The 15,598-nt window shown below is 57.6% G+C and overlaps 1 protein-coding gene across 4 annotated transcripts in view; it reads left to right on the top strand.

Moving 5' to 3' along the window:
* Positions 1-6,010, top strand: part of IQSEC3 (IQ motif and Sec7 domain ArfGEF 3) — a 101,987-nt gene extending 95,977 nt beyond the window's left edge. The window contains exon 14 of one of the 4 annotated variants that reach the window (XM_036092455.2): positions 2,376-6,010. In XM_036092455.2, the coding sequence (XP_035948348.1) occupies positions 2,376-2,810 (435 nt within the window). In that variant the 3' untranslated portion in view covers positions 2,811-6,010. The remainder of the gene's footprint in view (positions 1-2,375) is intronic. The other 3 variants (XM_036092456.2, XM_078075465.1, XM_036092457.2) reach the window with 3 other exon arrangements.
* The last annotated feature ends 9,588 nt before the right edge of the window (positions 6,011-15,598 follow it).

Here is a 15,598-nt window from a genome sequence, read left to right as displayed (position 1 = left end):
CCAGGGAAGCCCAGTTTCTTCCCTCTTTTCCCATGGCCCCCCACCCCCCACACACCTGTGTCTGGAGGAGGCACCTTTACACGGAAGAGCTTCCTGCCCCAGCAGCTGACAAGCCCCCAGGGTGGGTATTCCATCCCCTGCCCCCTCTTCTCCCCATCTTCCTGCAGCTGCCCATTCTCTAGCCTTGCAGATAAACACACAAAGCTCCCAGCCGTCCAGTTTGTTCTCCCAGCTCTGCCCTGCCTTAGCCTGGCCTACCTAGGGCACACAAGCGATCTGATGGCCGGTCCTCCCCTCCCACCCTGCCAGAGGGCCATGTGGCTATCTGCAAGGCTGCCAACCCCAGCTAGCCCCAGGGCCCTGCCAGCCTCGCTGCCCCCAGCCTCTCAGCTGGACCCCAAGCTCTCTCGTCCTCTGCCTTCTCTCCGGCACTGCCTGGCCGAGCCCCTCTGGCAGGCGCTTCTCCATCTTCTCTGAGCTGTTCTGACCTGCTACTCATGATCCATCCTCTCTCTCTCTCTCTCTCTCTTCACCTGCTCTCTCCCTCTTTCCGTTCTTTCATTAGCAGGGAGGTGAGAAGGGGGTCAGAATGAATGTTTGGCTGTCACTCTCTGCTTCTCACTTACTGACCATTAAAGATAAGGGATCCAGGCTGGGGTGAAGAGGAGGGAGGTGCAGTCAGTGGGGGGGGATCAGAAAGCAAGAGGCGATGAGGAGGGGAAGATGAGCCAAGAGCTGTGGGCTGCATTGGGGAGGGGTGCAGGTAGGGAGGAGGAGAAAGAAGTCCGGTGGGTCTGGACTAGGGCAGCTAGACGTTAGCTGTAAAATCTGGGGGAACAGAAGGCCTGCCCCCACTGTCTAGGCCCCTTTTCTCCTGGGGAATAACTCAGAATACATGCAGGTGGGGAAAGGAGCCGGTCGCCTCCAGCAGCGGTAGGCAGAGGCCTTCTGCCAGAGTGAGGGCCACAGAGGGCTCCCCAAGGGCAAGGTGGGCCCCAGCTATGCCTCCTGCCTGCTCTGTGTCTCAGCAGGGCACTGAGGGACTGGGGGGCTCCTTCATTTGATTGGGGGGATGTGGATCTCAGCCTAGAAAATGCTGCCAAGGCTGGAGGTTGAGAGTGAAGAGGAAAGCCTCCAATGTGCTGAGCACAGCAGGGTTTGTGGATATTGAAGGGGCAGACAGAACCGGGGTTTGGGGGACCGTGGAGAGGGAAGCAGCCCATGGGGGGTGCACAGGCCCAGAAGGGGGGGTCCAGGAAATTGCACCTTCTGCCAAGGAATAGGGTTAGGATCTGCTGGTGTAGGGCTCCGAGATAGTTTTGAGCTGGGCATCTTGGTCTAGACTTGGCAATCAGGGCCCCTTCCTTGCAGCCTTGACGTCCCCCCTCTGTGCTCTGAGCAACCTGTCCTGGGTGGTGGTGCCCAAGGACAGTAGGATGCATCCTCAGAGTGAAGGGTTTCAGCCACTGCAGAGGGCCAGGTGTTAGAAGGGGACTGTGGCATGTCATACCTATAGCCTGGGGAGCTGAAGGGTGAAGAACTAAACACATCCCCCCACTGAAGGCTCTAGCTCCCTTCCTCCCATTTCCTCAACCTCCCCCTGCTAGCAAGAGGAGGCCGGGCTGGTTCACAGTGACCTCCATGGGTCGAGGGAGGGTGTAAAGATTAGAGTCCTTTCTGGGTACCCCCTTCGGCAGTGGGACAAATTTAACCAGGACGAAGCCTGGCCCAGAAAGGTAGCTGGGGACTGAGCTCTGGCCTTGGCCGTCTGGGCTGCTTTCAGATTCATGGTTTTGGCCTTGGGGAAATCTAGGAGGATAGGGTAGGTCCAGATGGCCCCTTCAGGGGTCCGGGGCATTCTCGGTTTGGGCGCCAGGGAAGCTTCTCCTTTAACAAAGGGAGGAGGGGGCTTGAGAGGCTCAAAGATGATCGACCATCCCTGTGTCTGGTGTCCGTTTGTCCTCACCACAGCCCGAGGAGGCAGGGAGACGGCAAAGATCATTACCCTGTTTCCCAAGCTCAGAGGTTGGTAGAGAGGGACATGGAGAGAGGTTTACCTGTGAGATGTGACTGCAGAGGCCTGCAGAGTCCTAGGGGCCACTGGTCCAGGTGTCCATCTCACAGGTGAGGAGCCAGGCCTGAGAGCCGAGGCTTCCCCCTCCCCCCGACCACACCCGGGCTGGCACTTCTGTTCGGCAGCCGGGGTTCCTCCAGGCCCGTGGGGAGGTGGCCGGCGGCTCAAGGGGAGGGCTCGGAGCAGCCGAGAGGCACAGGAGACGAGACAGGGCTGGGAAGGGAGGCTCAGGGTAGCCAGTCCTAGCAGCTGGGAATTAGTCCTGTAACATTTCATGCTTCTCTGGCTGTTTCTAAACTAGGTGTCAATTCACAACAGGCTTCAAACGTCTCAGCACAACCCCGGGCTGGGGGCCGAGAGGGGAGTGCCGGCGCCACCGCCAGACCCGCAGCCTAGCCCCCTGAGGGAGCAGCCCCCGCCGCTGCCGCAGCTGCCACCCACGCCCCCTGGGACCCTGGTGCAGTGCCAGCAGATTGTCAAGGTCATTGTGCTGGACAAGCCCTGCTTGGCCCGCATGGAGCCCCTGCTGAGCCAGGCCCTCTCCTGCTACGCCTCGTCCTCCTCCGACTCCTGTGGCTCCACACCCCTGGGTGGCCCGGGCTCCCCGGGCAAGGTCATCCACCAGCCTCCGCTGCCCCCGCCCCCACCCCCCTACAACCACCCCCACCAGTACTGCCCGCCCGGTTCCCTGCTGCACCGGCGCCGCTACTCCAGCGGCTCCAGGAGCCTGGTGTAGACTCTGTCCCCCACCAACCCTGCGCTCATGTCCCCGGGGGGGCTGGCCGCCAGGGACGGGGGAGCCTCAGCTGCAGCCAGCAGCCCCAACCGCTCCTTCTCTCGCTGCTCCCCACGCCCTGGCACGATGCACTCCTGGTCACTGATCACCATCGTTTTGGAAAGAGAGTCTCAGTCCCTGGCACCTGGGTTTCACCTCGCCCCAACATGCTTCCCTTAGTCTGAGCACCCCTCCCCCTAATCTGGAGATCCCACCTCACTCTTCTGGGGCCCGACACAGCAAGGCACGTCCAGGCCTCCTCTTCCTCCTGCTACCACTCTGGCCACTTGGACCATGGACTGAAGCAAGCAGGAGCCGAGGGCCTAACCAGCTTCCTGGTCCTGAGTCCGTCAGGCCCCAGGCCTCAGGCCGGGTGGGTAATGCGAGGGGTGGGAGGCTTTCTCTGCTGCAGCCCCTAAGCCCAGCCATCTCAGGAGGCTGATCCTCCACCCCCAGGGATGTTGGCTGTCTTGGTCACATCCTCCCCCTCCTCCCAGGGCCTTCTCCCGCTTTCTCAGGAGCTGGGCCCTGCCTGTCCAGGGCTTCTCAGACTGCAGGAAAGTTCTGAGAAACTTAAGAGGGAAAGGGGGACCACTCTCAGCTCTCTCAAGAGCAAGTCAGCAGAGCTGTGGAATCGTGAGGTCATATATCCACAAAATGCACCTTTTAAAAGAGTTTTTAAGTTCTCTAGCCCCAGATATTCCCCAGCCAATGTGAAGTGCAGAGGGTGTAGACTTAAACACACACATACAAACCAGGTTCTTCCAGTGTGGGAGCCGACACAGGGAGAAGTGGTGGCGATCTGCCCAGGGACAGATACAGCCAGCAGAGGTAGGAATCGGACCCAAGGCAGGGTTCCCTCTTGAATGACTTCCGTGGCCCCCGGGAGAGGTCTGGAGACAGAAGCAGGCAAGAGAAGCAGGTGCTCCAAAGGCACTGGTCCTCCTGCTGCCATCTCCAACTAGCCCGCCAGCCTCTAAATCCCGCTCCCCGCGCCTCCTCCAGGAAGGCGCCACACCTGCCTCCAGCTGGCATGGCTGAAACAGCCCTACACCCTCACGGTTGCACAGGAGAGCCAAGCAGGCCTCGCTGAGCTCCCCAGGGACCACCAGAATCCGAGCGTCCACTTTTACGAGGCCCAGCGGAGCCCAGGCAGCCCGGCCTCAAAGCCCTCGGGCTCTACCGCGGCCTGCCCCGATCCCAGCCCTCTCAGGAAGTGTCTGTCCCAGACCAGGCTGGACTCTCCAGTCCTGTGCCAAGAGCTCATTGCTGTCCTTCGTTAGGATCCCCTCCCACTTGGAGCCCATTATCAAAACCTGCCAAGAGATGGAAGTGAATAGTGGCCAGGTCTAAAGTGAGTCTGCTTCTCCCTGCTGCCTACCCCATGCCCCAAAGGGAGTGCCCTGAGCCAGCTAGGAGGCGTGGAATCCTCCCCCACTCTCAGAGGTTCCAGATGACCTAGTTTCGAATGTGTGTGTGCAGTCACCCAGACGTCATATGATGTCACCCAGTGAGTTTATTTCTAGCTCTTTGTCAGCCCGGTTTCCATAACTTGTGACCAATTTGCCACCTCCTCCCACAGTGGCTGCCCAGCTGATCTCCTGTCCTTGTTGCCCTGACCCCTCCCCTGTGCCTTCCCTCTAACAGGTGGCTCCAGTCACAGCCGTTCAGAACAGAGCGGCTGACAGATGGAGCACACAGATTCAGCCACCTCCGATGCCCTTGGCCAAGGCAGGGATCGCCCTTTAAAAGTGCAGGCCTAGATAGCAGGAGTTGGGGGGCACTCGGGGTGGGGGTGGATGAATCTCGAATGGGGGGCCACGCCGGAAGAGAGCGGTAGTTACGCTGGGCGGCAGGGAGGCTGCCTTAGGAAGGAACGGGAGCTCTGAGATGACTAAGTGTGCTCACTGGTGGGGACCATGAGTGCCAGGGCCCACCACTGAGACGGGCCACAGTCCCAACCGTCGGGCCCCTGTCACCTGCTCACACAGTGCTTCTGGTTGGAAAGTGCCCTCCTCCCTGTTGATGGGCACGCCAACCTGGCCCCTCCCTCCCACCTCTGCTGTGGCCCTGACTCTCCAGGTCAGGCCCAGCGGAGGTCTTAGGGCCGGCACCATCTCTGAGGACCCAGATGCTCAGGCGTCTCAGGGCCCCTTCCCCAGGTAGGGGCTTACCCCCTATCACTGGGGTGGCTTCCCTGGGCCCCACCGGCAGCACGGGGAGGCCTGGTCTAGGAGGCAGACCAGCCTGGGGTCAGCAGCACATGGAGCCAAGCCTGAGCGGTGAGAGGTTTTTAAGCCCTGATGGCCCCCCTCACTGTCGGGAAAACCGGAGTCCCCACTGTCTCTAATGACCTGACCAGCCAGAAGGCTAAGGTTGGGACCCACCTCTGTCCCTGTCCCTAGAGCCTCATCCCCAAAGTCCTGGGTCATTGGATGGGTCAGAGCTGGGGGCGCAGGGCCAGGGAGCTGACCCCACCACTCCACCGCTCCTCCCCGGAGGGTCCGGCCAGAGCTGCACTTGGGCTCCCTGCTCCCCGAGGCAGTGGGGGGCAGCAGAGTGCTGACTGGGCCCCCGACACCACGTCCTGGGTACATGCCCTGTGACCCCGGGGTGGGCCCACCGGATCAACTCTCTAGGCCTTACTTTAGGGGACCTGGGCCCCCTTCTCAGTGGTATCCATATGGCCCCAACTCCGGAAGCGGGAGTAAGGACGGTAACTAGCTTTCCCACACGGTTTTGGGCAAGTCCCCAGCTAGAGCTGGAGCAAGACCCTGCCCCGGGAGCGCGAGCTGGAAGCCCACCTGTCTCCAAAGGCACACCTATTGATCAGCCCTGGGCCCCTGACTACCCCCCCCCACCGCACCTGTTCCCCCATAGCCTGCCAGTATGTCTCTTTGTGTCCAATAGGCTTCCCTGGTAGCCATTTGTCCATCTGTCCCCGTGTCCTGCCGTGCAGACCTTCTTGCTGCACTCCGCCCACCCCCCGCATCTGCCCCTTCACCCCGTTGGAGAGAAACCTCTCTAGGGAAAGGCAGGGTGGTTGCACCCAGCGACGAATCCAAATGGCAAATATTTTGTAACAAGATAGCCCAGAGGTATTTTATCTGTTCAATTCATAGAGTTTTAGAGATTATATTGAAATATGTCACTTGAGCAAATTGCTCCAGTTCCGTTTCTTTCGTTGTCTCAGAGGGAGGTCCTACCTTGAGTCCAAGCATCTGGACTGAGTCCGAAGCCAGAGGATGTTGTGCGGCCCTCAGCTGGACCGCCGGGCCGCTCTCCTCTGGCCGCAGTGGTGTCACCCCTGACCCCAGGATGAGGTGCCTCCGTGCCACCATGGGACACGCTTAGGAAGCCCCATCTGAAATAGAGGAGACTTAGGTGTGTGTGTGTGGGGGGGTCATCGGATGGGTCAGAGCTGGGGGCGCAGGGCCAGGGAGCTGACCCCACCAACACCACCACCACACACCCGCACGCGCATGCACACACACGCGCACACGCGCACCTTTTAGCCAGGTAAGAGAGCCGCTAACAGTGGAGACTGGGGCCGCGTTAGAGGGAAGAAACCCCACGACCGTCAGTGTGCATCTCAGCAGGGTGGGAGGTGAGGGGTCAGGACCCCATCTGCCCTGCTTGGCCTCCTGCCATGGAGAGTGGGGGCAGGTTGGGGGCCCCAGGCCCCAGTGACCACGTTTGATCATCAGCCCCCCAAGCCTAACCTTCTCATCACAGGCCTGGTTTGACAAGCCCTGGGGGGGGACCTTCCCTGAGGTAGAGGGGCAACTGGCCCAAGTGCGAGGAACACCGTCGGGGAAGCTGCACGGAGCCAGCGAGCGTGATGGAGCAGACATCTGCAGGTCGCTGGAGGGGATGCCTCTCCTGCAGGAGAGGGCAATAACATCAGCGCTGGGGAGAGAGATGAGGGGCTTGGGCGAGCATCCCCCACTACGGACAGGGCCTTCACAGAGAGCGATTTCTCCTGGCAGGGGAGAGAGGACAGAGCCTTCCAGCAAAGCCGAGGCCTCAGGGGTACTGCACCGTGGGAGAAAAGTGACTGGCCAGGGTGGCGGGTCCGGGGACACCTGCAGAGGGTGACCCGCTCTCCTGGTGACCAGAACTCTGAACACCCAGAAATCCAGACAGCTCCCCAGGCTGGGGCCCATTCTCCCCAGTTCAAGTGAAAAGGAATATGACCTCACCCTCCTTCCAGGAAACGGGAAATTCCAGGAGAAGTCTTGGGCCAGCTATGACCTGTCCCATCCTGGGAACTCTCTGACCCAGGAATCTGAGGACGGGCCCCTGGAGAGCACCCCTGAGGGGACCCAGCTCAGCCCAGGCCTGGGAGAGGGCCGAAGGCTAAAAGGGCTCTGCTGTGTGGGAACGCAGGGCGGTGCCGCCATCCTCCAAGCCTTCTGGCCCCTGAGGTCGTCTGGAAGGAACGGCCCTTTTTCCAGTGAGAGAGGGAGACCACGGTGCTCTAACAGAAGCCCCCTGGGTCCGCCGGCCAGTGCTGCTCCCTATAGTGACCCTTTAGCTGGGGCAATCTCAGACTCCGCAGCCATTGATTTAGAACATTTCTAGTAAGGGGGACCTGAGAGCAATGGGCCAGAACAGGACACCGGTGTGAGAATTCAGGGAGCAGTCAGCAAGGTTAGGAAGCCCCAGCATGCCCCAGGCACCGGGGTGGGGGCCGGGGGCACCCAGTGAATGGGACAGACAAAGCTCCTGCCCTCCAGGAGCCCGCACTGAGCGGTGCCGACACAAATACGTGAACGGACCAGCTCTTTTCACAGAGTGGGTAGTGGTACAGGACGGGATCAACAGTCAAGGAAGCCCTCTGCAGGGAGGCCAGTGCAACAAGGTTGAGGTCAGGTCCGAGGGCAGGGGAGCAGTTCAGAGACCACCTCCCCACGGTCGAACGACCACGGATGGATAGGCATCGTCATCAGTGGGAAAGGAGGTGGCTTGAATGCAGGCCATCAGGCAGTTCTGGAGGCCGGCCGGGTGGGGGCAGCTCCAGTCCAGAGCAAGGGCTCTCGTACGGCTCTGACTCCTGGTGGGGAGGAGCCCACCCCAGGGCCCAGTGGGCCTGCACGTAGCCCTCTGTCCACCTCCTCCCTGTCACCCCACACCAAGGAAACTCAGGTTTTCCATTTAAAATAACAACAGGGTGGACTCCGTGGCCTATTACCCACAAGACCCTGGGGCTGGCAACTTCTCTGACCTCAGCGTGAATTACACAAAACCGTGGTAGGGTCGGTTTCTCATCCCATGGGGCTGGCAGAAGGCCGCCGTGGGCCTTGGTACGCCCCCCTTCCTTCCCTCAGCCCTGACGGATGTGGCTAATTGACCCCTGCTATCCAGGAGTCACCATCAATCAACGAATGTTGGCCCCCGGGATGAAGTTAAGCTGCCACCCACCCCGGGTGTCCTTACTGAGCCACCCTGAAGGAAGCCATTTGGGATGGAGGTGATTTAGAGCAGGAGACACAGGCAAACTCTGGGCTCAGGGAGCGGGGCCCAGGGAGGAAGCCTAGCGGCAGAGACTCGTGCCTACTATTGTCAGATTGCTTGGGGAAAACGGCTCGGGAGGACGCCTCACTGTTCCGTAGCTACAAATGTTCTGCCAGTCCGATGCTCAAGGCTGCTTCCTCTTAGGGCTCCACTTTGCTCCAGAGCCCTGCCAACACCTTGCCCGGGAGGTCCTGTCACTTGCTCTACTCACCAACCATCGGCTCCTTCTCTCCTCTGACCCACAGAGTGAGCCACTGAGGTACAAGATAGCAGCCAGGGTCACAGATGGGGAGTGCCCGGGGAGAAGGAACTCAGGAGAACTCTCCATCCCAGGGCAAAGCATGGCCCGGAGGGGCCACCACCAGGCAAGTCTGGCCTGGAGAGACTCTTCACAGGGTAGGGGGACGTGTTCCCTCCAGGAGAACGTGGGGCCCAACCAGAGCCCTGTGGCCTGGAGTCACAGGCTGACCTCTTCTCTGCTCCTCTCCCCTTCCCAAGAAGGAGCCAGGCCCAGGAAGAGGCCCCATGTAGTCCCAGCCTGAAATCAGAACTGGTCCCGCTGGGAAAATTCCATTCTGGAAGAAGCTGGAAGATGAGGGAACTGGGCTCAGGAGATGAGGAGGATGGATGGAAACTCTTTCCTCACCCTGTCCTCCCATCCCTCCTGCTGGTCTGGGTGGCTCGTTTCCCTAGAGAACCAGGCGCCCTAGCCCCACTAGCTAGCCCTGAGCACCTCCGTATTTCCTGCTTCCATGACCCTAAAGAACCTCAAAGCAGGCTGTGGAAAAGTTGTGGGAACTAGCTGCGGGAAAGCAGGAAGCCACCAGGAGAGCTGGCTCTTATTCTCACATTCTCAACTTCCCTCCCCCCAGAACCCCCAATCCTTTCTCCTTCTAAGACATCGGGCTTGGAAGTGGCCTCTCCCACAACCCCCAAGGCTTGAGGGAGCCTTGTCCACCATCACAGGGTGGCCCAGGGTCTCCGAATGTCGGACCTGGAAGCAGACAGGTTAGTCAGTCCAACCGCTTCCTCTTATGGATAAGGGGACTGTTTCCGTTAAGAAGTTAAATTAAAGCCTCAGAAAGAAGAACAGAATCATCCTACAGGCAGTAGGAGAAAGGAAATAAAGACAAAAGCAGAAACAGTGAAACAGAAAAGACATACACAACAGAAAAGATTAACGGAACCAGAAGTTAGTTCTAAGAAATGACTAATCAAATTGACAAACTTCCAATTGGACTGATCACGAAAATGAGATTCAGCACAGATAAATAAGTTGAGGCAACAAGGGGCACATAGTTACCAATACTGCAGAAATGTTTTTTATAAATAGAATACTACAAATCCACTATAAATAAACTGCACACCTTAGAACAACACGTTTGAAAATCATCATGTAAGATGAATACTATTTAGAAAAATACCTTATCAAACTCACTCAAGTACAAACGGGAAATTTGAGATAAATTGTCATTAAAGAAATTCGAACATGTATTAAAAATCTCTTTGAGGGGTGCTTGGGTGGCTCAGTCGTTAAGCGTCTGCCTTCAGCTCAGGTCATGATCCCAGGGTCCTGGGAACGAACCCCACATCGGGCTCCCGGCTCAGCGGGGAGCCTGCTTCTCCCTCTCCCTCTGCCTCTCCCCCTGCTCATTCTCTCTCTCTCTGTATCTCTGTGTCTCAAATGAATAAATAAAATCTTAAAAAAAAAAAATCTCTCTGCCACCTCCCTCCACAGAAACTACTACACAAAACCAGGCCAAATGATTCTACACAATTCCACCGTACATCGAAGGAACAGATAGTTCCAATCTTTTCTTAACTCCTTCAGAGAGGGCGAAAAGAAAGAACATTCCCAAACTGCTTTTCACGAGGCTAGAGTCATCTTAAAAACAAAAACTGAACTAGACAAGGCAATATGAGAAAGGGAAACTAGAAGCCACTCTTGCTCCTGAGCACAAATATAACAATTCTAAGCAAATATTAACACACACTGAATCTGGCGGTGAATAACAAAGACTATGATAAACCACCACCGACTTAGATTGGTCCCAGGAATTAAAGATGGTTAAATATTAGGAAAAAAATCCATTAATATAATTCACCACATTAACAGATTAAAGGAGAAAAACGATATGATCATTTCGATCGATGCAGGAAAAGCAATCGATGGAATTCAACACTTTTTTTTTATTTCCTTGAAAACTATAAAGGCTATATAATTGTGCATCGTGGAAAGAAAGGTAGACCTTCTTGCTCTGAAGAAATAATTTAGCATTCTAATTTGCACAAAAAGTCATGCTTCAATCACTCCTATAGAAAACAAAGGTCCTACCACCAAGTTGAAAGTCTTGATTTAAAAAAACCCAGCAACCTTGGAACAGATGGAAAGTCATAGCCTTATAGCCCCTCTCAGGGGGACCGCCCATTTATCACCAGACCCCATTCCAACTGCGCTTACTGAGGACGGGCTGGGTGGGTGCGGGCTACCTTCATGTACCCCCGTGGGAGCGGAGTGGGGTTGAGGGCACTGAGTCTTGCGGGGGAGGTTTGCCACTGGCCCTAACCGCCCCGCTGATGTGGACTGTGGGAGTCCTGGCGTCAGGGCCAGACCCTTGGCCTCCACTGCAGTTGCCCTCAGCAGGTCAGTGAGGCCGTGTGGCCAAGAGAGCCTCAGAACGTGGTCGCGTCAGGAGTTTGGGCTGGATTCTTGTTCCGTCAGTGGGGTTGGGCGCTCCCCCTGCAGAGCGAGCAGGCCGTGGAGGGCTCAGCCTTGGCCTTGGCAGAGAGTGAGCTCTCCTCGCCGTCTGTGCACCACCTGCGCTCGCCTCCTCAGACCACGTGAGCAAGCAACCTGCCCAGGCTGGCGGTCACACTAGAAACGGAGAGCTCCGGAACGCAGGACGCCAGGGCCTAGGCCCCAACCCATCTCGGCCCCAAGTGACCGCAGGGCCTGGCCCTCGGCAGCCCTCTGCTGTCCTCCTGGCCTCTCTGTCCCGACAGGCGGTTAACAAGCTTTTCCTCCCTGTTGGACCCGATCAGCCCGTGTCACTTTCCTGAGCAACTGAACCCGAAGGGAAGCCATGCGCAGTGAGCCATCGGGAAGTGGGCACATGAGGACCAGGGTGGCAGGCAGGCCCAGGGTCCTGGGAGGGCTTTGGAGGGCCAGAGGTCGTGAGGATGTGGGAGAAAGGCAAAAGGCTCAGACAGGAGGAATACCAGCGAGGCCTCCTCTTCCGCTGAGTGCTGAGGGTCGCCTCTGATGAGGGGCCACACCTGACCCTCAAAGGGGGATTCTGGTATCTGGGCAGCCAAGGGCCCATATTGGTTACCTGCTGGTGTGTAACAAACTACTCCAAATTCAGGGCCCGCCTGGCTGGACCTTCCTGGCTCAGGGCCCCTCATGAGGCTACAGTCAATGTCAGTCAGGCCTGCGGTCATCTGAAGGATCCACTTCCACGGTGCCTCGTTCACGGGGCTGACATGTCAGCGAGGGCCCTCGGCTGGAGGCCTTAGCTCTGTCCACATGGGCCTCTCTACTGGGGTGCTTGAGTGTCCACGTGGCATGGCGACTGGCTTCCCCCAGAGTGAATGACCCAAGAGGTCAAGGCAGAAGTCACTTGCCGCCATTCCATCACATACACTGTGGATCAAGGACGTGGGTGCCAGGAGGTGGGGATCACTGACGGCCATCTTGGATGCTGGCTACCAGGGCCCTTAGGGGAGAAGGAGATCGGAGGTGGACTGAAAAGTTTATCCAGAGAGCTCTTCTGTGCCCCTGGCTATTTTAAGACAAGGTGCTGGCTTTCCCAGTGAGCTGAGCTCAAGCCTTGTGATTATTTTTTTTTTTTTACCTTGTGATTATGATATCTCCCCACAAACCCCAGTCCTGGCTCCTTCCTCCAAAACCTCACACAGCTCTCCTCCAGGGCTTGTAGTCTATGTTCCTCTGCCCCCCACCCCCTCTTCCCCCTTCCACCCCCCCACCCAACCCCGCCATCTGATTCTGCTTCCTTCTCCTGACTCAAACCCCATTCCCATAACCCTGTCCCCTCCCCTCCACAGCTAAAAGCTCACAAGGCCGACAGGCTGGGGAGCTTACATTCTTTCTCTCTCTCTCTGACCGAGTTGAGGGGGGGGAGTTCTGAGCTGAGGCCCTGGACAGCACCGGGATGGAACAGAAGGGTACAGCTCTGCTTCCTGTCAACAGTGACAGCAAAGACAAGAGACCCAACCGGTGGCCTGCACCTGAAGGGTGGGTCTGGGAGGCGAGCTGGAGGTAAAGCCCAGACAATTCCTGGAGGCCGCAAACCAGAGCCAGCTACCTTCTACTGGGGCTCTGCATGGAGTCGGGTGGAGAAGCTGTAAAAGGGGGAAGCCAGGCTAGATAGGGGAGCAGTTTCCCCTGGTCAGACACCTTCTGGCCTAACACACACAGACCACAGCCTGCAGATTGGAAGTCAGAGGCTCCAGTGTCAGCAGAGTTCGAGGCCCTCCTCAGCTCCCAGAGCTCTCCCAGCTCAGGAGGATGGGGTGGAGGGGGCTGAGCACGCCTGAGCCCACTCCTCGGCTCTTGCACAGGGCAGCATCCTGGACCCTCAGAGAAGATGGGAAGGGGGAGAGGCCAAGCCCAGGCTGGCACCAAGGCCCAGCCAAGCAAGGGGGACATACAGGGAAGCTAAAGTGAACAGCTGGGGACAGCAAACCCCAGCTTTGGAGGGTGGGCTCCCCAGAAGCCCAGCCTGAGAGTGGGGAGGGAAAAGCAAGAGCAGTCTTAGCCTCACAACGTGGAGGAGTGCCAGTCAGATAAAAATGCTTTTGCCTAAGATAAAGGAAGGGAGAGGATGATTTCTAAACACATCTGGACGCACTGGCGGGGTTGGGAGGCAGAAGAGATCCCAAACTTCAGAAAACAGAGCCACGTTCTTTCTGGCTTTGGAGTCCACTCCGCCACGGGGGTTGCTGCGCTCTGACACTTTACATCTAGCTTTGCAATTAAACTTAGCCACCACCCTTCTTTGGGCAAAGGAAGAGCCCATGGGAAGGGGAGCTGACCCAGGATTAACAAATTGCCTCAGAGGGTCTACAGAGTGGGAAGTTCATGAACAAGCCAGGAACCACCAAGGTGCCGGGACTCCTGAGACCATTTGCGTTTGGGTCCCCGTCCTGCTCCAGCAAGGGTTCCGGTGCCCTCCCTTGGACAGAGTTCTCCGTTCTTCCGCTTGGGCACCAGTTATGAAGCAAATGCATTCAGGCATGAATGTGTGAAAAGGTCAGGTCTGCGTAATAGGGACCAGGGGGGTCTGTGGCAAACTGGAGAGTGACTGGAGGCATCTACCTTGAAAAAAGTTGTTCTTTAAATATCATAGTGGCCAAATGAATTGTGGTTGCCAGATCAGGCCACCAGTTTAAAACTTAAACAACTTCGATGAGATGAAAACAGACCCCAGGTTATAACCTTATAACCCATATAGACATAGCTATGCTCTTTACGCATACATGTGCATGCGCATACACACACACACACACACACACACACACACACCTGAAGTAGTGCTCTGGGCCTTTAAAGGGTCAAATTGTTGCTCATTGCCCATTATGTGGGCCCAATGAGTGGTTTCTCTGAAGTCCCTTTCAGGGAACTCGATGTTCCCTCCGGCCCCAGCCCGCCCCACCCAGCTCCCTCTCTGGTCCCCTCATGGACCACAGAGGCTCTATACTGGGTGCCAGGATGGAAGAGGCAGTCAGAGAGGAAGGGTTGTAGACACACTGCCTCCAGAAGAGACCCCCCCAGCCCCTACCCGCCCCCTTAGCCCCCCCTGCCCTGCCTCCCCACCGCTGGACAGGCTGTGAGCATAAAGCCAAGGGATCTGGAGCAGCTGAGAGTCCTGGTGAGTTTATGTGGGGAGGGCAATGGTGTCTGCAACTACAGAGATCAAGACTGAGGCTCAGGGCCCAGGGTGAGCTGGGGAGAGCTGGTGTCCCCTCAGTGTGCAGAACAGGGCAACCGCCTACAACAGACAACGTCACAGTTCGGGCTGAAAGGGCCCAGGCTCAAAAGCACAGCACACTCTGGGGAGGAGGCAGGGAGCTGAGGAGCCTGGCTGACCTTAGTCCCCATGCCCTTGCAGCTGGGCTCCCCCAAAACAAGCCAACCGTACTGGGGAGCCCTGCTGAGGCTACGGGAGGATATAGGAAGTATTTCGTTTCCAGAGGGCGTGAGCTTACACAGGAAAGAAATGCTCAGCCAGCCAGTCAGCGAGGGCAAGGGTGAGAGCCCCAGAGGCTGAGGCAGGGCCAGGGAAGGCGGCTCTGCTCCCATCTGCCACCAGGCGGCAGCAGAAAGCAGCACACCTGCATCACAGGTCCCCCAGGGTCAATCTGGCTGAAGCAGTTTCTCTCTATCCCTTTCTCCGGGACCTCCTTCTCCACCCACTAGCTAGTCCGACCAAAGCGAGCACAGATGTGCCGAGCAGTCTGAGGGAGGCAGAACCCAGGGGTCTGGATGTCTGCTTGTGCCCAGCAGAGAAGCCCTGACAGATCACGGGGAAGGACGCCGGGTGCTCTGAGGGTGGAACTCACCCTGGCTGGACCATAGATTTTTACTCTGGCCACTGGGCAGTGACTCTGGGTGACATCTATCCATGCATCACTGCAGATGGCTATCTATAGATACACAGGTGTATACAGGCAGCTTCCCTTCTCCCAGCTCCCACGTCCTGCCCCAGGCCACCGTCCCGAAGTGGCCCTCCCCCACCCCTACTCCTTCTCCTCCTTTGCCTTTGGGAGGACCTGGCATCATTTTATGGCGACCTGGGGAGAGGAGAGCATCCCACACGCAATACCCCCCTCTCTGCGGGAGACCAGCGGGCTTTCACACACTCCGAGGACTCTCCGGAGGCAGAGGAGATGGAAAATGGCAAGAACGAAAGGGTCCAGAGAGGAAATCTGGTCAGAGGAGTATGGGCTGGCAGAGGAAATGCCAAGGTAGGGATGCCAATGTGGGGAAAGCTGCTCGGCACTCTACAGAGGAGACCCTCTCCCTCCCACCCCGAGACAGCAGACTAAACAGGAACAGGGCGAGGCAGAGAAGACTAGCACACGGTAGCAGGCGATCCATACATGCTTGTTAACTAAGGCAGGAGGGTTTCATGGGAAGAACCCTGGCCTGAAAAAAGGAAACGAGGTTTTAGGCATAGCTATGTGAACGTGAAAAAGTCACTTTCTCTTTG

The sequence above is a fragment of the Halichoerus grypus genome, chromosome 6 (genome assembly GCF_964656455.1).
Source record: "Halichoerus grypus chromosome 6, mHalGry1.hap1.1, whole genome shotgun sequence".
NCBI lineage: Eukaryota > Metazoa > Chordata > Mammalia > Carnivora > Phocidae > Halichoerus > Halichoerus grypus.
Note: the sequence above shows the minus strand (reverse complement) of the source record. Positions and strands in the feature narration are given on the sequence as shown.